Source organism: Leptonotus elevatus, chromosome 14 (assembly GCF_054856555.1).
Source record: "Leptonotus elevatus isolate MCC_2025b chromosome 14, RoL_Lele_1.0, whole genome shotgun sequence".
Taxonomy (NCBI): Eukaryota; Metazoa; Chordata; class Actinopteri; order Syngnathiformes; family Syngnathidae; genus Leptonotus; species Leptonotus elevatus.
The window spans coordinates 10,391,240-10,414,179 of record NC_141252.1 but is presented as its reverse complement, the minus strand read 5'-3'; the positions used below and the strand labels follow the sequence as shown (position 1 = coordinate 10,414,179).

The following is a 22,940-nucleotide window of genomic DNA, read 5'->3' as shown; positions in this document are numbered from 1 at the left end:
AATCTAAAACATAAGAGGAGAATCACAAACAATACCCCAACACTTAGTGGTAGGGAACAATATTTTAATCGTATTTGAATTGTGATTAGCCCGAGGGCAATGCTGTCACATTAATGCTGTTGCAAAGAGTCAGCTGCACAAACAAAACTTAACACTGTGTTACTTTCACCAATTGTCAGGTCAGCCATGGAGCTAACCCAAATCCGCGATCTTCTAATCCGACCGTCTGTGTGTTAAGAATAAATAAATAAAAGCTGGGGTGGCAACGTGGGACCCCTTGCAATTGGTCTTTCCGGATGTATACCTGGGTAAGTTGATCTCGTAACCATAAATTTATTTTAAGAACATTAGTCAACATTTATTATAGTTGACCATTTTGACTGCTTTAATAATTCAAAGAGGAAGTTGACCCCAAAAAGTTCTTTACAAGAATAGGTTGTATGCAGCCCCACTAGTCTAAACACAGGATTGTGATTAATATTGCATTTGTGGAATATGAATTTAGCAGCAAATTGCACCCATTTTTATACATCACACAGGGCAGCCATTTTGCCTCTTGCTTTTGACTGAAAATCACATCAAAGTTGTTCAAGGCTCAGGTAATGACCAATCATGGCAGATGCTGGTTTTCGATTTTCTTTTTAACATTTCACCCCGGAAGGTCCTTTTCTTCTTTGGCCCAGAGCAGACAATTTCCCAAAACAATTTAAAATGTGGACAGCACACTTTTCTACATTGCGCAAGTCCATTTCAGATGAGGTCAGGCCCAGAGAAGCCAGCGACATGTTGTTGAGATGGCTTTTGTTTTAACTTGCATTTGTAGATGCCTATTTTTTTATGTTTAACAAAACATCCTAACCTCACAGGACTTGAGATGTATAAATATGTGACACACAACTAAATCACTAATTAATTTAAATAAAGTAAAACTTTATGAATCAGTTTTTATGAGACGTTTGGGGGCAATTGCCTGTTTTGCCTAATGTTGTTTTGAGCAAAAACAAGCACACTTTTTTTTTTAAACATTTCAGTCTTGCAACACAATTTTCCCCACAACAGTATATTGTAACATTAGGTGTTTTCCTTAAAAAAAAGAAAAAAGAAGAAGAAGTTCCTTGAAATTTCACAATTTCGAAAAAAATAAATAAAAAATGCAATTTACCGGTAATCCTAATATTATAACTTTACCTCACAATATAATTACTTTATTCACATAATATTAAGACCTTTTCTTTTTCATTGAAACGTGTATCTTTACGGCCTTTTCCCTAATTTTATTTTTAATGGGGCCTGAATACTGTTTGCTTTGACTTGCACCTTTGAAATTATGACATTAATCTAACACGGCACCCAGCTGCAGTTATTTTTTTGACCCAACATTTCTGTCATGGGGCAGCCTATTCGCCTCATTTCTGAGGCTGGGGGTTTCGAATCTGCAGGCTTCGGTCTTCTTGTATCAAGTTTGTATGTTTTCTCCATGCTTGCGGGGATTTTCTCGATCCATTCCGAGCATTTCAACGTTCCGAAAAACATCAGTGGTTCTTAAAACCTTGTTGAAGGTACTAAAAACCCCCACCAGTTTATATTCTATAATCTCATAGAGATATACTTTAAATGGTGTAGAAAATGGATGTCATGACAGGCTCACAAGGAGTTAAACCGCCTTTCACATCCAACTCAGACCAACCCTCCACCGTGCCAACCTTTGTGAGTCTGCTTCTCCAAAGCATTGACCTTACACATGAGCACACCGCATCATTGTGGGAATTGGTCTTTCTGGGCGGTGCAAAGTAGAGTAGAGAGCACACATCAGTGAGTGCAGCAGAGAGGCAGGCACATCCGCCGCTCGCTGCAGGGATCAAATCTGCACCATCTGACGCTCAAGGATTTATGGGTTTAGTCAAAATTGCTTTTCCCACTGTGGAGATTAAGCACCGGAGGACGTAGGATGTTTTCCACCCGGGTCGTAGAATAAACCAGTACAGCTTTGCTTTCTGCTTTTTATTTTATTTTTTATTTATTTTTAAACGTAGGCGCTCAAGACGCTGACTGAGGGAATGCCTGAGGAAGTAGTTGGAGCCCAAGAGAGGAGCGCGTTCTGACTGACGGGAGCGAGAGAGAGAGAGAGGTCCATCCTCCGGGGAATGTGAGCCATGCGGGTGGATACTGTGCTTGTGTTCTTCATCTGCCTGGCGGGAGCCGCCGGGAAGACGGCTCGGTGGCGGGGTCACAAGCTGGAGACCTTTAAACAAAGCAGGTACAAAAAAAACAAAAAAGCAATGAAGGTGCGCGCTTGTTGCTTCGGTCGCTTTTGCTGCATGTACTTGGAAAGGAGTTCATCAGGTTAGATTGACAGGATGTGGGCCGGCGTTTCCTGTGTCACCTGTGTGCTACCTCGCCCCTCCCGTTTGGGATTTTTTTCTCTTTCCATACAGCAGATTGGAGAGCAAGGGAGACCTAAATCCCTACATCTATTTATGAACCACTGACGAATTGTTTTGCCCCACAATCGCCGCAGGCAAGCAAGACAACATTTCCTCACCCGGTGTCGACCATTTATGCTATTAGAACTTTGCAAGCATTTAGACTATTAAATGATGGGGAAAGCCAGTCGCAAATATATTGATCCCAAAATCAATCAACCAGCCCATCCATCCATCCGTTGTTTTTAGTACGTGTGTGTCCTCATTAGGGTCGCAGGGGGAGCTGGAGCCTTTCCAAATGACGTTGGGCAAAAGGCGGGTTACATCCCGGACTGGTCGGCAGCCAATAGCAGAGCGTACACTGAGAATACGTCGTGATTAATTAATTAGAGTAGCTGCAAAAGCAAACAGAGGTGGGGAAACTGTGCTCATTGACCACATAAGTCCACCTGCAAAATAATAATAATAATAATAATAATAATAACAATCCTCAGAGGAAGTGTTAAAAGAAAACAACAAATGCTCATAATTTAGGATGAGAAGCATTAAAAAAAAAAAATTGCATCACTTTTTTTTCTCAGGAATTTAGTATGGCTTTCAGAAGACTAAGCTAGAATGCCCCCCAACTGGAAAAACGTTTCTGACCCCTGAACCAGACTAACACATGGATTGAATTGTTGCCAAAATGTAATTATGCATCCATCAGGTTGATGAAGACATTTGTTTTTGAGCGGGGATATAGATTAAGGATTCTTTTTTTTTTCTATCAATAATTTATGACCTCATTAAAAAATAATTGGCAGTCTCATCAGAAATTAAAATAGTTGCTATAAATGTAGCACTGGACTGTTTTCATGGTTGAAACAAAAACAAATTATCTCAATTTTGCAGACACAAGTTCTCATGTTTTCACTTTTACCATCACTTGCTCATTAAAATTGAAATCAAAAAAAAAAAAAATGCAGACCCACTAGTCTAAAAACAGCATTCTGATTAATATTTTGTTTGTGGAATATGAACTAGGCAGCAAAATCTACAGTTCCCCCCCATTTTAGGGGGCAGCCATTTTGCCATGTGCTGTTGACTGAAAATGGCATCACAGTTGCTCAGGTATAAACCAATCACGGCTCATCTGTTTTCTGAAGCTGAGCCATGATTGGTTGTTACCTGAGCAACTGTGATTTTATTGTCAGTTTGACAGCAAGTGACAAAATGGCCGCCCCCCTGAGCTGGATAAAAACAGGTGGATTTTGCTGCTTAACTCATATTCCACAAACAATATATTAATCAAAATGCATGTTTACACTAGTAGGGACGCATACAACCTATTGTAAAGAAAATTTTAGGGCTGACTTCCACTTTAAATACATTTTTGTTTCGCTCGTAGCCTGCGCAATGAACTTCTGATTGGTTTCTGTTGAGGATGATAAGACCCTCACAAAAGTCACAAGTCTATCGACAGCAAAGCCCGTCATATCATATAATCCTGCTGCCTTTAGATACACTATCATTTGTCCAGATGTTGTTTCAGAGATCAGTGGAGACATTAAACGGCTAGGCATCATCAGCCGGAATGAACGAGCCTCAGGTCATTCGGGCTGCCAGTGTGCACCATTTTGTCGCTAATCATCTCACGGCTGATTGGTGGTTGTCGAGTAGGAAAGAGGAGCACGGTCATGGACGCAAACGTGATTGAAAGTGGTAATCCCCGCAGGCGCCTGTGTCGTTTTCTTCTCAAATTTTGAGTCATACGTTTTCTCCTTTCTCTTTTTCGGTCAGCTGGTCAACCCTTTTTTTGTAGTGAAAATTAAATAGGAAATAATGGAATGGGAATCAATTTCTTCCTGGGTCACGACAGAGCCTTTATTAAGAGTATCAGCAATGTTTTAAGTAATGTTTGAACCCACCCGCACCGTAACTATGATGGCGTGCTGAACTATCAGATTACTGCATGTGCCTGGGAGGGGGAGCTCTCTTTACGTAAAGGCTAAAAAAAGATGACTTTGCTGGGGAGATTCCGTGTTTCTTTTGTTATTATGGATGTGGAATTATTGTTGCTTTAGCTATGATGGATGATGGATTGATGAATGACGCGCAAATAAATGGTATAGTTGGTTACAAGCAGGTTCAGGCTCAACTAGACATAGTCAAAAATCCAAAATCAAAAATAAAGATCCATGTGGAAAAGCAGGATTTTCCAAATCTAAAATGATTGCAGAAATGTCACTTTTTTTTAATTAACAAAAAATATACTTATGATGCCTTAAGAGAAATTCAAGACATTTACCAAGCAAAGCAATCCATACTAATCAACTAACATGTCTTTTTTTTTTGTTTATTTCAAAACTGTATGAAATAATAATAAAAACACAACAACATACTGTTAATATAAGTACACTTGTGAGGCCCCCCCCCCCCCCCCAAAAAAGACAAGACAATCATACAAACAGAAACAAGGCGTCAGTGAAAGTAACTCAAAAGTAGTCAACACTATCATTAGTAAAGAATTACGCAGTTACACCTTTAATCTCCGTTACATGATCGATGTATCAAATATTCTTTGTCAATTTCATGTACTATTTCTATAATGTGCAATATAATTTTATATACAATGCACAATATATTAAAAGCAGTAGTACACTAACCATATGTATAGTATACTATTAAATCACATAGTATACTGTTAGATTTGACAGTTAATAGACTAATCGACAACTAATGTACTAACTAGAGGCAAATACACAAATTATTAATAATATATATAGTATACTATTACTTACACTTTTGCATACATTATTGACATATTTTCTTTTCCATGATGATGATGATAATAATAATAATTATAAGTGTTATTACAACTTGTTATCCTTATTGATTAGGAATTATGGTGAAGTCTGCTGACTGCTTTCTTATGCCCGGAAGAGCTTTCTTAGTACCTTGACTTATGAGTGCCCCAACTTATGAGTTGTTCAAGTTATGTTTGTTTTATTTTTTTTGCATTTGATTTGAGTGAAATAGTGGAGTCTGCTTCTTTTCTGTTTGGTTTCAACAAAGCTCCAGTTTCTGACCAAGAAAACACACTTTTGTCAAAAGCAACATGTCACACAGAACCGTGACTTTGACACTATATACAGTGTATTATTAATATTATTATTATTATTATTGTTATTATTATCCATCCATCCATCCATTTTGTTAATCACTTGTCCTCACAAGGGTCGCGGGGGCGCTGGAGCCTATCCCAGCTGGCTTCGGGCAGTGGGCGGGGTACACCCTGAACTGGTTGCCAGCCATATTATTATTATTATTATTATTATTATTATTATTATTATTATTATTATTATTATTATTATTATTATTATTATTATTATTATTAGCTATAGTAGTAGTATCCTATTTTATTTTGGGATTTCTAGACTCCTCAAACTATAAAACATAAAAAACAAGAAGGGTTTTTGCTGGTAAAGATTTACAAGAAAAACGCACATGGCATGAGTGTAGCTTTTTTTTACATAGCGTTAGCCATTGCCTCTATAAATTGCATAATCCTTTCTCACAAATGTGACACACTTTCTACTAAGTCGCTTAAGATTTTCAACTATTTTTCCTAAAAACAAAACAAAGAGTCACTTATGGACATTTTCCACTTTTGATGTTCCATTTTGTGCAGAGTACACAATCCTCCCTGTGGTGGGAATCATCTCTCATTTCTCATCGCTGAACGCTCCATCTCAAGTGGGAAGTTACACAAACACGCTGCTCCTGCTGTGTGTCCCTGACGTTCACTTGTGTGATTACATTTGACAACATGGGGGCTCTTGTAGATTGATTGAGTAGGCTTACAATTTGGGGCTCTCCCGTGGCTGCCCGGCGCAGGAGAAAGTGCCGCGAGGTAAAGCGGAGTGCAGACAGCCAGTCGGCTGTGTTCTGATGACAGTCCGAGAGGGGATTGGAGCGTCATTTCTGCCAAGAGGATTAGGAACCAGCTGCTGGATGCAAGCAGACGAGTAGCACCCATCGGCCATGGGTGCAGCCAGCACCCATGATTTGCCCTTATTTGCTTTTCCCCCCTCCCTCCCTTCTCGTTTTCTTTCTTTGCTTCTGCTTCTGTGCCGTCGTCTTTATGTTCGCCTGTGCTCGTCAGAAGGATTTGTCTCTGTCTGTCACAACATGCTCTACTCCATTAATCCATTTTAGAGGGTTTGGAATTCACAGTTTCGCTCTCGCTCTCGTGCCGCATGCGGTCTGACGAAAGCCGGCTAAGCCACGAACGTAATGAAGGCACGCCTCTGGAAGGGTGACATCAGGGAAGAGACGGCTTGGAAGCCGTGAGGAGATGATGTCCTTTTGGCCTAGGTGTGATTGATGCTGGGATTGGAGTGTGTGTGATGCAATCAACACGTACTGCAGCCTCTTACAGAAGATAGAGGCAGAAGAATGGTAGAAAATGTGTGCTCTTAAGACCCTATGCGTTGTTTAAAGTACAAGTATATAGTGGATATAAGAAGTCTAGACACCCTTGTTGAAATGTCAGGTTTGTGTAATACAAAAAGTGAGACCAAGGCAAATAGTTTCAAAACTTTTTTCACCCAAAAAAATCAAGATACACCTGTTTTCTATGTTTGTCAATAATCAGGTCCCGAAGGGAAACAAGAATGGATGGGGGTTCGGGTCATAAAACAGGAAGGTGAGTTAATTGCTGTACTTTGTTGTTTTGGTTTTGTAATGAGGCATTTTATTTTTCTTTAATTCTTCTTTTTATGGTGCTAATTGCAAACACTGAAATTCGATTACATTCCACAGCAATAGGAATAATTATTCCATCAACTGACTGCTGCTAGTTGGTCCGTTTGCGCTTTAAATAAGAACACTACATCCATGCAGTCTTCAACTGTGGCATAAGATTATTCTGCTCATTTCACTGGGGTTGAAACAGAAATTCAGAGCATTTAGAAATGATCTCATCACATTAAAAGTAATAGCACGCACATAACAAGCAATCCATTAATTGATTTCCTTCACAGCGAATCGAGGAAATGTAGTCAAATGGCCCATATCTACTTAAATTGTCTTTATTTCCGCAGCCCAATCTTCAAGAGAAGCCCTGACATGACAAAATCTCTGATGACTAAATCGGAGCAGCTTCTCAGAATAGACGACCACGATTTCACTATGAGGCCAGCGTTTGGAGGTCAGCCAAGAGTTGTGTATAAATGGCTTTTATGTTTGGGTTGTGCACAAAAGGACCTTGCTTGCAGCCATATGGGTGCTGTGCTGTCACTTAGTCGGGCCAAATTGAGCTCCCGTGGTCTTGGGTTTTCAAAGCGAGTTGTGCTCTGGCAGTCATTGTTGAGCTTTTTTTTATATCGCGCCTACCATCATTCTGTACCGTATAAGAGGAAATCGAAGAATTGTTGACTCGTATATTGTTGGGTAATAAACACACACAAGCTTGTGTGAATACACACTCACTACTCAGCTCGTAATGAGATCCAACAGAAGAAAATTCTTCATTAAATATTTTGAATTTTTTTTTTATTGACACCAGAATATATAAGTTATATACGGTATTTTTCAGACTATAAGTCGCCCCAGTCAAAAAATGCATTATGAAGAAGAAAAAAACCCATACATGAGTCCATTTGGAGTAGTCACATTTTGGGGGGAAAATTTATTTGACAAAAACCAAGACCAAGAACAGTAGAGCTCGGACTTGAACCCGTAATCCTCGTTCTCCGTTGTTAAAAGTATACCTCTTTGATTTTCAATCCAAACACAGCATCTCTGTAAATACGTTTTTGATGCAGCTCTCTGTAATTAAACCCTATTTTGAACTCTATGTATTAAACATAAACTGCCACTTTTATTGATGCCGATGAGAGCAATTGTGAGTCATATCATAGGAGCTTGACCAAAGAAATATTTTCAACTGCATGTCCTCTGAAAGTGCAAGCTGGATTTCATCCTGCTGCTGCATCAACTTTGATCCATTATTGCGACCTAATTGTGTTCGCGCACTTATCGCAGGATGATGCGTTGGAGTCGCAAAGCAGAAGTAGGTCACATGGACTCCAGAATCCCAGCCATACTGTTTTGCGGGTTTGAACATATTACACTAAATATGTTTTTATGAGTGGCGTTTGCAGCTGCATGACAGTGAATGCGTTCTGTAAACTTGGCATCACTGTGTCACTATCATGTTTTTTTTTAGGTCCTCCCATTCCAGTTGGAGTAGATGTTCAGGTGGAAAGTTTGGATACCATCTCTGAAGTGGATATGGTGAGCAAAGAAAGCATAATATTCATCTTCATCCATACTTTTTCTTCCGCCTATTTGAGGTCGGTTGTGGCAGCTTTACCGTAGAAGCCCAGACCTACTTCCCCCAGCCACTTCGTCCAGCTCTTCCGTTCCCAGGCCAGTTGGGAGACATAAGTCTGTCCATTGTGTCCCGGGTCGTCCCCAGGGTCTCCTCCCGGTGGAACGTGCAATAACCCCTCACCAGGGAGGCGTCCAAGAGGTATCATAACCGGATGCCTGAGCCACCTCATCTTGCTCCTATTGACACAGAGGAGCAGCGGTGGGATTCTGAGTTCCTCCTGGTTGATAGAGCTTCTCACTCTATCTCTAAAGAAGATCCCGGACACCCTGCCGAGGAAACTCCTTTCGGCCTCTCGTATCCAGGATCTTGTTCTTTCAGTCATGACCCACAGCTCTTGGCCATAGGTGAGGGTAGGAACGTAGATCGACAGGGAAATTGAGAGCTTTTCCTTTTGGCACGGCTCCTTCTTCACAACGACAGATCTATATTGGCTCTGCCTCACTACTGACACTTCACCGATCTCCTGTTCCAGTCTTCCCTCGCTCATGAAGACCCCAAGACTCCTCCACCTGGGGCAGGATGTCATCCCCGACCTGGGGAGGGAAATCCACCCTTTTCCAACTGAGGACCATGGTCTCAGATTTGTTGGTGTTGATTTTCCTCTCAATGGCTTCACAATTGGCTGCAAACAGCTCCAGTGAGGGTTGAAGATTGTGGCTTGATAAGGCCAACAGTTCCACATCATCTGCAAAAAGCAGTGATAGAATACTGAGCCCACCAAACCGGACCACTTCGAACACCTTGGTTGAACATAACATGGTGACAAATGGCAGCCTTGGTGGAGTCCTTCATTGGAAACAAATCTGATCTACTGCTGCAAATGCGGAATCAAACTGTGACATTGGTTGTACAAGGACCGAACAGCCCATATCAGAGGGTTCGGTACGCCTTACTACCAAAGCAGTTCCCACAGGACTCCCTTCCAAGTCCACAAAATACATATAGACTGCTTGGGCAAACTCAAGGACCTTGCCGAGGGTGTAGAGTTGTTCCATTGTTCCATAGCTAGGACGAAAACCACACTGATCCTCCTGAATCTGAGATTTGACTTCGGACCCTCCTCTCCAGCACCCCGAAAAATACCTTTTCAGGGAGACTGAGGAGTGTGATCCCTCCAGTTCCCTGTCTTAAAAGAGGGACCACCACCCTGGTCTTCAAATCCAGAGGCTCTGTCCCCGATGTCCATGCGATGTTGTAGAGGTATGCCAACCAGGACAGCCTAGCAATATCCAGATCTTTTAAACTCTAGGTGGGTTTTATCCAGTTCTGGGGACTTGCCACCGGGTAAACCAAGGGAAAACTAAGTCCAGGGTTTGTATCCATCATAAGGGGTCTTTGAATCGTGCTTTGTCTGGTCCCTTAGGATCTGTTGCCATGGGTGACCGCACCAGGGGTATAAAGTCCCAGACAACTTAAATTCGTACGTCACAAAATCTCTGACAGTATCTGTAAAAACTGAACTTGATTAGCTTATTCTGTTAAAACTCTCATATTGGATCTCATTATAGATACAGAATGCAGAGATACCTAAAAAGTGTGTTTTTTTCCCCATAGGACTTCACCATGACACTGTACCTGCGTCACTACTGGAAGGACGAGAGACTGTCATTCCCCAGCACCAACAACCAGAGCATGACCTTTGACAGTCGCCTGGTGAAGAAGATTTGGGTCCCGGACATGTTCTTTGTGCACTCTAAGCGCTCTTTCATCCATGACACCACCACCGACAATGTCATGCTGAGGGTTTATCCTGATGGCAACGTCCTGTACAGCCTCAGGTAAACACAGCAGTAGCGATGTAACGATAACGGCAATAACGTGATATTAAAACTGCCACAATATATATTGTCTTTGTCATGTCACGATATTAAAAGCATCACATCTGTTAAAAAAAAGTCAGGTTGATTTCCATTTGTGCAGTTATAGCACCCTCTGGTGGTTAGTTTTTTAATACAGTTTAATTTTCACAAGGCATGTTTTGGCCTCGCTATGTTTAAAATCCACATTAATGGTCAGATGAAGGGCAACATAATATGCTTGTGAACCGAGTCAATATGTGGAGGAACTCAATATGCCTCTTTTTAAATGTTTTCAGGTATTTTCTAGTGACAGTATATCATATTATTTTATGAAGTGCCTCAATATTCAGTGTTATTAGAGATTGTAGGTTGTTTATATGCAATGTTGTAATGTACAGAAGCACAATATTCAGTTTTTTTCTGTATTCCTTTTTTTTTGTACAATATTGTGACCTTTTTTGTATCGCCAACCTCCCCACAATATCGTGATAATTATCGTTTAGTGGCCTTCATATCATGATAATATCGTATCGTGATGTTTGAATATCGTTACATCCCTACACAGCAAATGGGAATCATTTTATTGTAGCTTTTTTTTGTCTGAGTCCAGAAGTTTCTAGGCATTTATTGTTTTTGGTTGTAATTTGCGTGGCATCATATTGAGGCATTTTAGCAACATTTAGATGTATTAAAAACCCGTCAGGATGAGGCAGTGTAGTTTTAGGTGGTCTAAAGAGAGCCGATTTTCCTCAGGAAACTGTTTTATCTCTCTGTCCTGTTTGCAATTTCCGAGACAAACATATTGAATTATACATGTGCTGTTTTTCTGTGAAAGTGAAAGAATGGGGGGGTGGGGGGTGGGGGGGGCTGTTCCCTGAAACACAGCAGGGATAAAATTTAACCATTCATACAAACTCCAGCATGTAAACAAAACTTGAAGGTTGCTACTGTAAGAGAAGGGCAGCTGGGATGTGACATTTTATAACATATAATAACTGTAATCACAGTACAAGACATTAATGAGATATTGTTCATTTCATCAAAGGACAATATAACATCATTCATAAGAAATTCAATGAAGGAATCCTAACAGTTTTTGGGATTTGTCTCATAAATTAGGGTCACGGTCACCGCCATGTGCAACATGGACCTCAGCCGCTTCCCTCTGGATACCCAGACGTGTTCTCTGGAGATCGAAAGCTGTGAGTGGAGTCATCATCGCATCTTTCACATCTTGACAACAGCCTCCCGAGAGCTATGTGCACATGAGAAGAAATAATAATAATAATAAAAAAATCATTTTTATCTTCTGTGGCATATAGTATAATAATATAATCATAATACCTTAGTAATGTGTAGGCGGTCCTTACTGTACGACTAATTTGCACTAATTCGGATGTGGCACAATAAGGCGCTTTATTGACTCTTTTTCATTTGATTGTTTTATAGTTATGCTCTTAATGGTTTTTAATAGAAACATGTTCTGTAATTATGACTTTACTACTGCTGCTGATGGCTGTGGCGCAACTCCAGTTGCACTACACATTTATAATACATTTCGAAAACTGTGTACAAATATAGGACTCCAAACACCTCAAATAAAAGCCGAGCAGTTTCCTCTGCTGAGATTAGTAATCATTGCAGTTCCGGAGCGTTTGAAAAGCGACCTTTGAACCACTTTGTTGAAGTTTTGATGGCTTTGTCAGTTACTTCGATGTAATGTCTTCCAAGGCGGAGGCAGCTTTTGTCACGGTTTGGCGTGTTCCTGCTTCCCACAGACGCGTACACCGACGACGACCTGATGCTTTACTGGAAGAAGGGCAACGAATCCCTGAACACGGACGACAGAATATCCCTTTCCCAGTTCCTCATCCAGAAATTTCACACCACCACCAAGCTGGCTTTCTACAGCAGCACAGGTAATCTCCTCCTCCCAGTGTGTTTTGAGCCAAAACGTGAGCGTCCACGTGAGAATTCCAATTCAAGCCGTTTAGCTTTCGGAGGTTCTCTCTCAAGCTTCTCCCGCACTGATCCCCAGTGTGGGAGAAGCTCGGAAGCAAATGCAAGCTAGACCAAAACCGCGCCAACTACGCTACTGTTTAAATTTCACGCCAACATCCAGTGAATCAAATGACTTCGAACAACTTGTGCGGCACTTTGAAGGCCCTGCAGCAGTTTTCCCAGCGCCCATCACTCCCCTTCTCACAAGAGCCTCTGAAGTGTTAAAAGGATTTTGCGCGCTATCTTCCCTTGCCAGAAATAGCATGAACCTTTCCTTCAAGTGGTTTCACGTCCTATCAACTGCTTGTACACATCAATGTGTGTGTATTTGTGCGTGTTTGTCCTTCCTAGGCTGGTACAACCGCTTGTACATCCACTTTACCCTGCGGCGCCACATCTTCTTCTTCCTGCTGCAGACCTACTTCCCCGCAACGCTCATGGTCATGTTGTCTTGGGTGTCCTTCTGGATTGACCGCAGGGCCGTCCCCGCCAGAGTCCCCTTAGGTAGGCCCCCCCCTTCCAGATTTTTTAGTAATGCAGCTCAATGTTCACAAAGAAGGACTTTCAAAGAAAACACCGCCTACGGGGCTAGTCGGCGGCCTGGTTTTTCGCACAAAAGGACTTCTTCCCTGAAAATTGGTGCTGCTCATTCTGATTTAATTAACACATTAACGGTGTAATAGGAACTGATTGCAATTCCCTTACAAATTGGCACGAGATGCTCTTACCAAGGGGAAATGCAGAAGAAAGAAAGGAATGCATGACTTTCATGGTGGTAGATACAGAACATCAATCTGCATCATAGCAAACTGCAGATATCAAACCAAATAGGCCAAGGTAATTTGATTATCCAAGTGCTGTGAGATTCTTTCAGTGGCATGAGAAAAAAAAATGCAATGCTATTAGACTACTTACATTACTCTCAATTCCTGAAATATAGCCAATTCTGTCATAAAGCAAAATAGTTTACCCATATATGTTAAAGTCATATTTTTAGGGTAGCCTATTGTGAAAATTATTGCATTTTAATGTTGCTTTTTACAAGGTTTGAAACTGCTGGATGCTTGGAATAAGTGTCAAAGATCCAAGATTCGAATTTGTTCCGGTTTTAGCTAACCCCTAAATAATCTGGGCTAGCTACTTAGCTAACACCTACCCATCTGAATAGTAGCCTACGTGGTGTAAAAAGTTTGAGAAGCTAGAGGAAACATTAGGGTTTAGGGTGAGCTAACCCCTAACCCCGATGGTGGTGTAAAAAGTTTGAGAACCACTGTCCTAGAAGAAACATAAGGGATAAGGTTATTAGTGTTAGCTAACATAAGGGTAAGTGTTAGCTAACAGCCTAATAGGGTTAGCTAAACCTAACCCTTGATGGTGGCTGGTGTAAAAAAACAGTTTGAGGAGGTTTAGGGTTATGTTTAGTTAGGGTGACCATATTCCTATTTCCAAAAAAAAGACGACGCTTGCCCCGGCCTTGAAATTGTGGAACCAATCGCACAGTTTACTTCACCTCCTATTAGTCACCGGACATTTTCCTAAATTTATAAAAACCCCGGACGCCCGAACAAGACGTAAGAAAATGGTCTGTCCTCCCAAAAGAGGACACATTTGTTGTTTAGTTAAGATACAGGTTTTGGTTATTTCGTCCCAAATGAGGTTAGCTAAAGGTTAGAAAATAACCCATAGCTAACCTTAACCCCTATGTTTCCACTAGGACAGACACTCAAACTTTTTACACCAAACAAACTACCAGTTCTAAAACAAAAATACTTAGCTCTCCACCATAATGACTAACATCAAATACAGTAGCGTAAAAGCCCACATTTTCCTCAAAAACAGGCAGAGATTTCATACTTAAAAAGTATACTTCATGTTTTTGTTAGCCACTGCACAATTTTAACTCTGTGTACCTAAATAACGATCCAAATAAAATGAATGGCAAGCTGTTGTCATGTACAACTGACTCGACAACTGCAATCTATTCGTCAATTATTGTGCCCATTCTTAACTATATGTATGCTTTAACAGAACATTTAACATTCAGGTACGGTGTGAATATCATTTGCTGCTTTTTATGGCTTTTTTTTTTGGCCGAGTGTTATCGCGGATTAAATCCTTTATTATTTTTTTACACAAAATTTAGGTCAAATTTGACCTTTAGGTTATTTGACTATACACTATTATTTTTAATGAGATGGAAGAATTTAAATGATCTGGACTCCTGTTGCTATGGCACCCTCCTATTAAGCAGAATAATGCTGGCCAAAGGAGGAGTGGAGGAAGTTGCCAGAGGTCTTGTCATGTCGGTTTTCTTTAGACATAAAACTCTGTCTCACTTTCTTCAAGACATTATCATCCAACAATCAAATGATTCACAATCAATTAATCGACTATTAGGCCCGTCTGTAATCTTAATAACACTTCTTATTCATGTCTCAAATGAAAACATGCTTCCTGATATGAAATGCACGTTTTTCTCCTTCAGCCTCACAAATAAAAAGCTGTTTATGTCCTAATGTGACAATCTAAAGCTGGAGGCCCACCACGGAGGACAGCTGCAGGCAGGCTGTGTCCTACATCCTCACTTCCTGTCTGACCTTGTTGTGGAGCATAACGCAAATAATTGCGTTTCACGCCGTTCAGTATTGTTTTCTATTTCTGTGTTTGATTTAATAGCATGGGCTTGTAACCAGCTGAGGTATTTGTGTGTGTGTGTGTGTGTGTGTGTGTGTGTGTGTGTGTGTGTGTGTGTGTGTGTGTGTGTGTGTGTGTGTGTGTGTGTGTGTGTGTGTGTGTGTGTTTCTCATGGCAGGCATCACCACTGTGCTCACCATGTCCACCATCATCACCGGGGTCAACGCGTCCATGCCGCGGGTGTCCTACATCAAGGCGGTGGACATTTACCTGTGGGTCAGCTTCGTCTTTGTCTTCCTGTCGGTGATCGAGTACGCCGCCGTTAACTACCTCTCCACGGTGCAGGAGAGGAAAGAGAGGAAGCTCAGGGAGAGAGTGAGTGCTGCTGTTTTCATCGCTTAAATTGTTAATGGAGCAGAGTTAACCTGCGAGATGTTGAAAAAAATGCACTTTCAAGTCGTTTGTCTCATGCCGTGATTATCTGCTACACTGCACTTGAGCAAGCAAATTACCCGAGGAAGATTAAAACATTCGTATTGCCATCGACTCATCGGGTTTGAAGGGTTCGAGTAACAACGGTGTTCCCAAAGGGTGATTAATTAAAGCCAATAAGAACAAAATAGTTTTACTTTGAAATCAATGTAGTATTTTTGCTATGCAGAACACATAAACAAATGTGCTTGTTGCCTGGAGGAAATGTTGCTACTACAGCTTGTGCAAAAGACCGAGACGAGGAGAGAAAATGTAGATATGAAACAGATGGTAGGATGTAGCAGATTAATATCGCAACAACTATTTTCCATTTTAAATAGCTTCATTGACTGGTGAAAATAAAATCTAAACACTTATCACAAGTAAAATTGTTCTGAACTGACACTGGCAAGAAAGATTAACATTATGTTTACATTTTTCCCATTGGGAACTAATTGAAATGATAATTTCTAGGCTGGAACAGTCAGTAATTTATGCCTGCCATACATGTGTATAAGGTAGCTAACCACGGTGATAAAAGTAACTAAAATGAAGTAAAATAATTTTTAAAAAAAGCTACCATAAAAGCCACTGCCACAAGAATAAGACACATTTTTTCCCCCCCAAAAATATAATAGTATTATACAGTGGGGTTAATAGAAAAAAAAATCAAAAAAATTATGTTTTTTGGATTTGTTGGGGTCTGGATGTTTCTTGGGCTGGGGAGGAGTTCTGGTGGGGGGTGTCTGGTCGGTGCTGGATTTCACCTTCCTTGGTTTTCTTCGGTCCCCTCGGGTCTCCTGGTGTTCGATTTAGGTGAACGGTATGAGATTTTTTTTTTCTAATAGGTTTTCTGGTGAGCTAACAAACACACGCACGCACGCACGCACGCACGCACACACACATACTCACCCACACACACAAAAAAAAAAATGTATGTATGTATGTATGTATATATGTATATATGTATGTATATATGTGTATATATATATATATATATATTTAAAAAAAAAAAAAAAAAAAAAAAAAAGAGCAATGATGATGACATTTCCGAATGAACAATACTGAGCTCTAAAAAAAAAAAAAAAAAAAAAAAAAAAAATAGAAAAAAAAATCACATTGTTTACATGTGCCTAAAGTACCAAAAAAGGCGCACTTTCATTCCAATATTTATATATATATATATATATATAGATATATATTAATGCTGTCAAAATTAAAGCATTAACTGATTAATTAATCACAAAAAATTATCGCATTAATCATGATTTAACGCAGTTTAATCACACTATTAATTTTGACCATATATTAGCCTTTAGCGTGACAGCGGATGGCTACGTTTAAGGTGGCACAGGTCGTGTTTGAGCAATAAGCATAATGTCATGCATTAAATGTAAGCATTTAATGAATGTTTGCGTATCACATTTAGAATATTATTTATAAATATCGGGTCATTTTTTTCCTCCATTTTAAATTTATGCAAGTAATTTACCTGATTAGAAAAAGAGCAAGATGAGCGTGTGCAGTGGATCAAAAAATGTTGAAGAGGTCCTCATAACATTAAATGTCAAAAGAATTAACACATAACCGGTGCTCTTCAAATTTGGCGGAAAATAAATGTTGACTAAAAAAAAGCCTTATTCGTGATTAATCAGAATTCTAAGATGTGATTAATTTGATTAAAAATGTAATCGTTTGACAGCTCTAATATATATATATATATATATATTTGTAGTGTATAGTGAGACTCTGTTAAAAAGCATTAAAAAATATATATATATAAATATGCACTTGGATATGCAAATGCAACAAGATAATACAAATCGGGGTACCATATTATACAAAAGGGGCTTTTTTAAAGGTTGATTTTGGGGGGCGTTTTATACACCGTATTTTGCAGTACTCACTCTTTGATGGCGTGATGGAAGTGGAGAGAGGATTGCTTCAATACATCGTGCTAATCAATGGCAAAAACTAAATTGGCTCCAGCAAACGCGTGACACGAGTAAAGACAGGCGCCATAAAAATGGATTGGATGGATATGTCGTAATATAAAGCGGCTCTAAATTGGTACAGGCAATATACAGTATAAATAGAAAAATAATATAATCTGGTATGTTCATTTGCAATACATATTTTAAAAATTGCATCAGTTTAAGCTTCTCCCAGGGCTACGGCCAATTATTGGTGAGAGTTCACCGCATGGTTGTTAATATTTTGTTTTCATCTGCCAAATGCAGAAGATAGATGCAAAGAGGTTTACCTCGCAAGAATTTCTTTTTTTTAAATAATTTATGATATATTTATTCTCTCTCTCTTTCTCTGTCTCTCTCTGTCTCTCTCTCTCTCTCTCTCTCTCTCTCTCTCTCTATATATATATATATATATATATATATATGTGTGTGTGTGTTCCATTTTTCAATATATACACTAGTGGAAACTTTTTCTTAAAATGTAACTTCAAACACTTAAAATTGTTACAGTTTCACCCTGTAATTCAATACCTACATCACCATTACCAATACCAATTACTGATACCACTAGTATTTATGATACATACAATTCCTATTAACCGAATGACAGATCTGCCTTTCTGACACACATTAGGAATCACTGATGTGTCGTCCATAGTGTAGCACCGATATTTTTGTTTTCGGCCCCTAAGTATCGGTGGCTGGTATCGGCGTCCTTCACGAGTACCCGATACCTTGAAATAAGGCTGAAATCGGCGTACTCATCCATCCCTAATAATTACAATATAAATTTGTATCAGAACCTCTAGGGCATAATTATAAAGCAACATTAAGCACGGCAGTAAATTATTTTGCCTTCTCGTGACACCGAACATCGTATTCTTATGCCGCTGCAATAAATGTTTCATGATGGCAACACTTTATATTACTGCCTATAGTTTTTAAAACTAATTACAGTCAAGAGTGCCGGTTAAATAAATCAGCCAATAAGCAACGTGAAGGGAATTCAAAACTGGCACACGCCAGAATGAATAATATATGATGTTAATTTGCAGCGACTATTTTCTAAATTGCATCAGTGTAAGCCTCTCTCAGGGCCATGGCCAATCAATGCAGGCCTGGAGCTCACCCATATTATAATATTTCATCTGGCAAATGCCAAGGCATATGGAGCCAAACTCACCCACGTACCCCTGAGAAAGATTTCCAGCACTCCATAAATACCACCAGTTGTTTTACGGTCTTGGGAGAAGATTAACAAACATTTCTTTTTTTCTTTTTCTTTTTTTTCTTCTTTTTTTTTGACGTATTCTTGCTCAGCTGCCCTGCACGTGCGGCATCGGCAACCCGGACGACATGATGATCGACCCCCAGATCACCGGCTACGGCGCCATGGACGTCAACACCACGGGGAACTACAGCATGCCGGAGAACGGCGGACGCCAGGATCGGATTCTGGCTCAGGTGGCCCTGAACGATCCGCAGCTCACGGGCCAGGTCAAGCCCTCCAGGGGCTACGTGAACATATGGATCGACACGCACGCCATAGACAAATACTCACGGGTGGTCTTCCCCGGTGCTTACGTCCTCTTCAACATCATCTATTGGTCCATCTACTCGTAAAGAGAGAACTGACACTTGGAGGATTTGGTGGAAATGCCACCGGGAACGAGGACCGCCGCCTTCTCAACAGCAGCCTCTTTACAACTGGTGACTTGCACTGGTTCCGCTCCAAAACTGTGCGCGCGCGCGCGTGTGTGTGTATGTGTGTGCTGTCATGTTGCGGCATTCACGGAAAGACATTTGCTGTCGCTTGAAGTACCGTCTGTTGTGACAGGCCAAAGCAGCACTTTTTCATAAAGTCCTCCAGGGAGGAACAAATGCAACCGCCGCACAAATAGGTTTCTTATTATATATTATAAGCGTTAAATGTTTGGGGTCTTTCTATTTTTATCACAGTTGCTCCAATGTTTTATTAGGACCCAAGCACCAGATGATGTGAAGGACCTCTTGGAAATGCTCTTGGTTATTCTACAGATAAATGAATCGCCATTCGGAGGGGCCTCAACATGCCGGCACATTTTTTCGCAAATGCGTGCATGCTGGTGAAAAATGTATTTTCGGGATCCCCAGCATGACGGCCTGAAACTCACTCGGTCGCGCTTGGAGTGTGAGGCACAAGAATGACGTAAGAGAAACGCGACTGCTGTTGTGTCTCTGGTGCTAAATTACTGTAGCAACAGAGCTAACACAAGCTACGTAGTGGGCGGGGCATGGCATCAAGGTTGGATTGTTATAGAGAATTTCCGATTCAGATTGCTTTACTGCTCGGGAAGCCTGGCGGAGTTAGTTAGATGAAAATAAAACATAAGGAAGCGGGGGAGGGGGTGGCGGGGGTGGGGGTTGGGGGTTGTTGCTCAAACTCTGCTTCTTGAAGTGGGCACAGAATCAACCTGGAATTTGCCATGGAAACGGTCACAAGGGCCTCTTCATCACAAATGACACGTTGTGTATTCTGGTGAAAATGTAGTTTTTCGGGTAGGGTGACCAGATTTTCATTATTAACTCATTCACTGCCATTGACGGTTATAGACGTCAAATATTCATTTGAACTATTTCTATTAGTTTAACATTTTTTTTCACTTTTGTTAACAAGATTTCTTTAATTGTACATTTTGAAGAGACATAAAATAGATATAAAATTTGTGATTAATCGTGAGTTAACTAATGAAGTCATGCGATTAATTACGATTTAAAAAAAATTATCGCCTGACGCCCCTAATTTTTAAATAATATTTTCTTTTCTTTTTAAATCGCGTCAGGCGATTACATTTTTTTATTGTTATTAATCGCATGACTTCAAGTTAACTCACAATTAATCATAAGTGTTGTATCCGTTCTAAATGTACAATCTTTTTTTTCCTAGGTTTTCATACTCTTGTTAACACAAGTGGAATTTTTTTTAAAACTAATAGAAATAGTTCAAATTAATTTTTGACGTCAATAGCCGTCAATGGCAGTGAATGAGTTAAAAATGAAAGATACAATAGATTCACCCAGTTTTATCGCTAGTCAATCTTCTGTCATTATTATCGTGCTATCTTGGTTGACAGTTCAACAGCGCTAAACAAGTAAGTAACAGTATTCAAGCTTTTTTGGCTGTGCCGTTTACGTTAGGCATTGTAACATTGAAAAAATGTTAAGAAAGCACACTGGATAGTAGGACTACATTTCCCATGATTCTTAGATGCGAACACAAGAAGCAGCTCTAGTTCCGATCACCGCCTGCTACCGATTAGATGCGGATGCGAGTGCAAATGTAAATTTGAAAGTAAATAGGTAAGAATCTATGAAAATAAATAAATGTATCAAATAAATCGCTATGACAATTATGTGATTGACATACACATGGCAAAAAAAACCAGGATGCCGGGATGGGCCCTACGTAATATTAGAACAAATCAATGAGGTGGACAAAATCCACCAGGACGTGGGACCCGGGGCTCAAAACGGGATGTCTGGTCACCCTAATTTTTGGGAGTCCCGAGCACTCTAAAAAATTAAGAGAGAAAAAATGACACCAGCATCACCAATCAGTATAAATTTGTGAAATTTGGTGGACATGCAAGTAAAAAAAACACAAAAACAAATTCTGAATGACCCATGGTGAAATGCATCTCTTTTGGTTTGAAGCAGCCATGTTGAACAAATTCCAGGGCAAAGTCCTACTAGGAGGTTCACCCAAAGGATCCCAAATCACAAGCAAGTATCCTACATATTAGCTGGGCACGCTAAATTGCAAAGCTTTTCTAATTGTACGCTGTGTAATGTGAGCAGAGTATGGCATCAAAGCTTAATCACCAGTAAAAAAAACAAAAACAAAAAAAAAGGTTCATCACTGTGTTGCAGCTTTAATTATTCTCATTTTTCTGCCGACGTTGACCCCTTTTGGGGGAGGTTTGACCCGCATGTATCCCGGTGAAAATGTATTATAAAGAGACCGGAACGCAACTCTCAAAGTCATTACTGATAGCAATTTTGCTGATCAAACTTAAATAGTAAGTCAGCCATTTTGTGCATGTCCTCATTCGGGTGAGCTGAAGTCTATCTGAGCTGATTTTGGACACCCTGGATTGGTTGTCAAGTCAATTGTGTGACACATAGACACCCATTCAAACTAGCATTCAATTTCACACCTATGGACAATGTAGATTCTACATGCATGTTATTGGAATGTTGAAAGGAGCATACGATGGACGCACAAACTCCACACAGGAAGGCCTGAATCGAGATTCAGATGCTAAGCTAACCATCAAAGTTGAACTCATTCCTTGCCATTGACGGGCATAGACGTCAACAATTAATTTGAACTATTTCTATTAGTTTAACATTTTATTCCACTTTTGTTAGCAAGAGTATGAAAACCTAGATTTTTTTTAATTGTAGATTTAGAACAAATGTAAAATTTGTGATTAATCATGAGTTAACTCATGAATTCATGTAATTAATTACGATTAGAAATTTTAATTGCCCGACGCCCCTAATTTTTAATAATCTTTTTTTTAAAGCGATTACATTTTTTAATTGTAATTAATCGCATGACTTCAATTGCTAACTCACGATTAATCATACATTTTATATCTGTTCTAAATGTACAATAAAATAAAAAATTCTAGTTTTTCATACTCTTGTTACCAATAGTGTAAAAAAATTTAAATGACTATAAACAGTTTAAATGAATTTTTGATGTCTATAGCTGTCAATGGCAGTGAATGAGTTAATGATGATTTTGAGAATTTGCAACGGAAAATAGTGGTTAGACCTCGCTTATCACTTGCTCTGTTTTCCTTTTAGAATTGCATGGCAGCTACGATCAAATGGTCTTGCGGCTCATATTTAGGTCCACGCGCCGCAGGTTGCCCAACAATTGAACAAGATCATTGAGAGGCATCGCATCACCTCTTTCTGCACACTTGCCAATCTGTCACACAACACTAAAACCCCTCAAGACAATCAGCACGTGAAATTTGACTCGATGTATGTTTCCTTGTGTGACTTTCGTATCAGTGCTGTGAAGCTACCGCGTTGCATCTTTGTGATTGGAAAATGTTTTGTTAAAAATCAATTACAAATGTAAAAAAAAAAAAAAGCATTGGCTGATGTACCTAATCATTAAAATAACTATTTCTTCTTTATTAACATCTTGTTTTCTTTAACGTGCCTAGACTTTACGCCGGGAGGGACCATGTCTAAGTATTAG

The 22,940-nt window shown here is 39.8% G+C and overlaps 1 protein-coding gene across 3 annotated transcripts; it reads left to right on the top strand.

Annotated features, from left to right (window-relative positions):
* Positions 1–179: 179 nt before the first annotated feature.
* LOC147162916 (gamma-aminobutyric acid receptor subunit rho-1-like) lies at positions 180–22,879 on the top strand. Of its 3 annotated transcripts, XM_086094453.1 has the most exons (11): positions 180–308; positions 2,034–2,257; positions 7,060–7,110; positions 7,508–7,614; positions 8,635–8,702; positions 10,357–10,580; positions 11,721–11,803; positions 12,380–12,520; positions 12,954–13,106; positions 15,415–15,611; positions 19,001–22,879. In XM_086094453.1, the coding sequence occupies exons 2-11, from the start codon at positions 2,154–2,156 to the stop codon at positions 19,301–19,303; spliced, it is 1,431 nt and encodes a 476-aa protein (XP_085950579.1). In that variant the 5' UTR covers positions 180–308; positions 2,034–2,153; the 3' UTR covers positions 19,304–22,879. The 3 variants fall into 3 exon arrangements, with proteins under 3 accessions (XP_085950579.1, XP_085950580.1, XP_085950581.1); XM_086094454.1 differs by lacking the exons at positions 180–308; positions 2,034–2,257 and adding an exon at positions 5,904–6,779; XM_086094455.1 differs by lacking the exons at positions 180–308; positions 2,034–2,257 and adding an exon at positions 6,809–6,957.
* Positions 22,880–22,940: the final 61 nt, after the last annotated feature.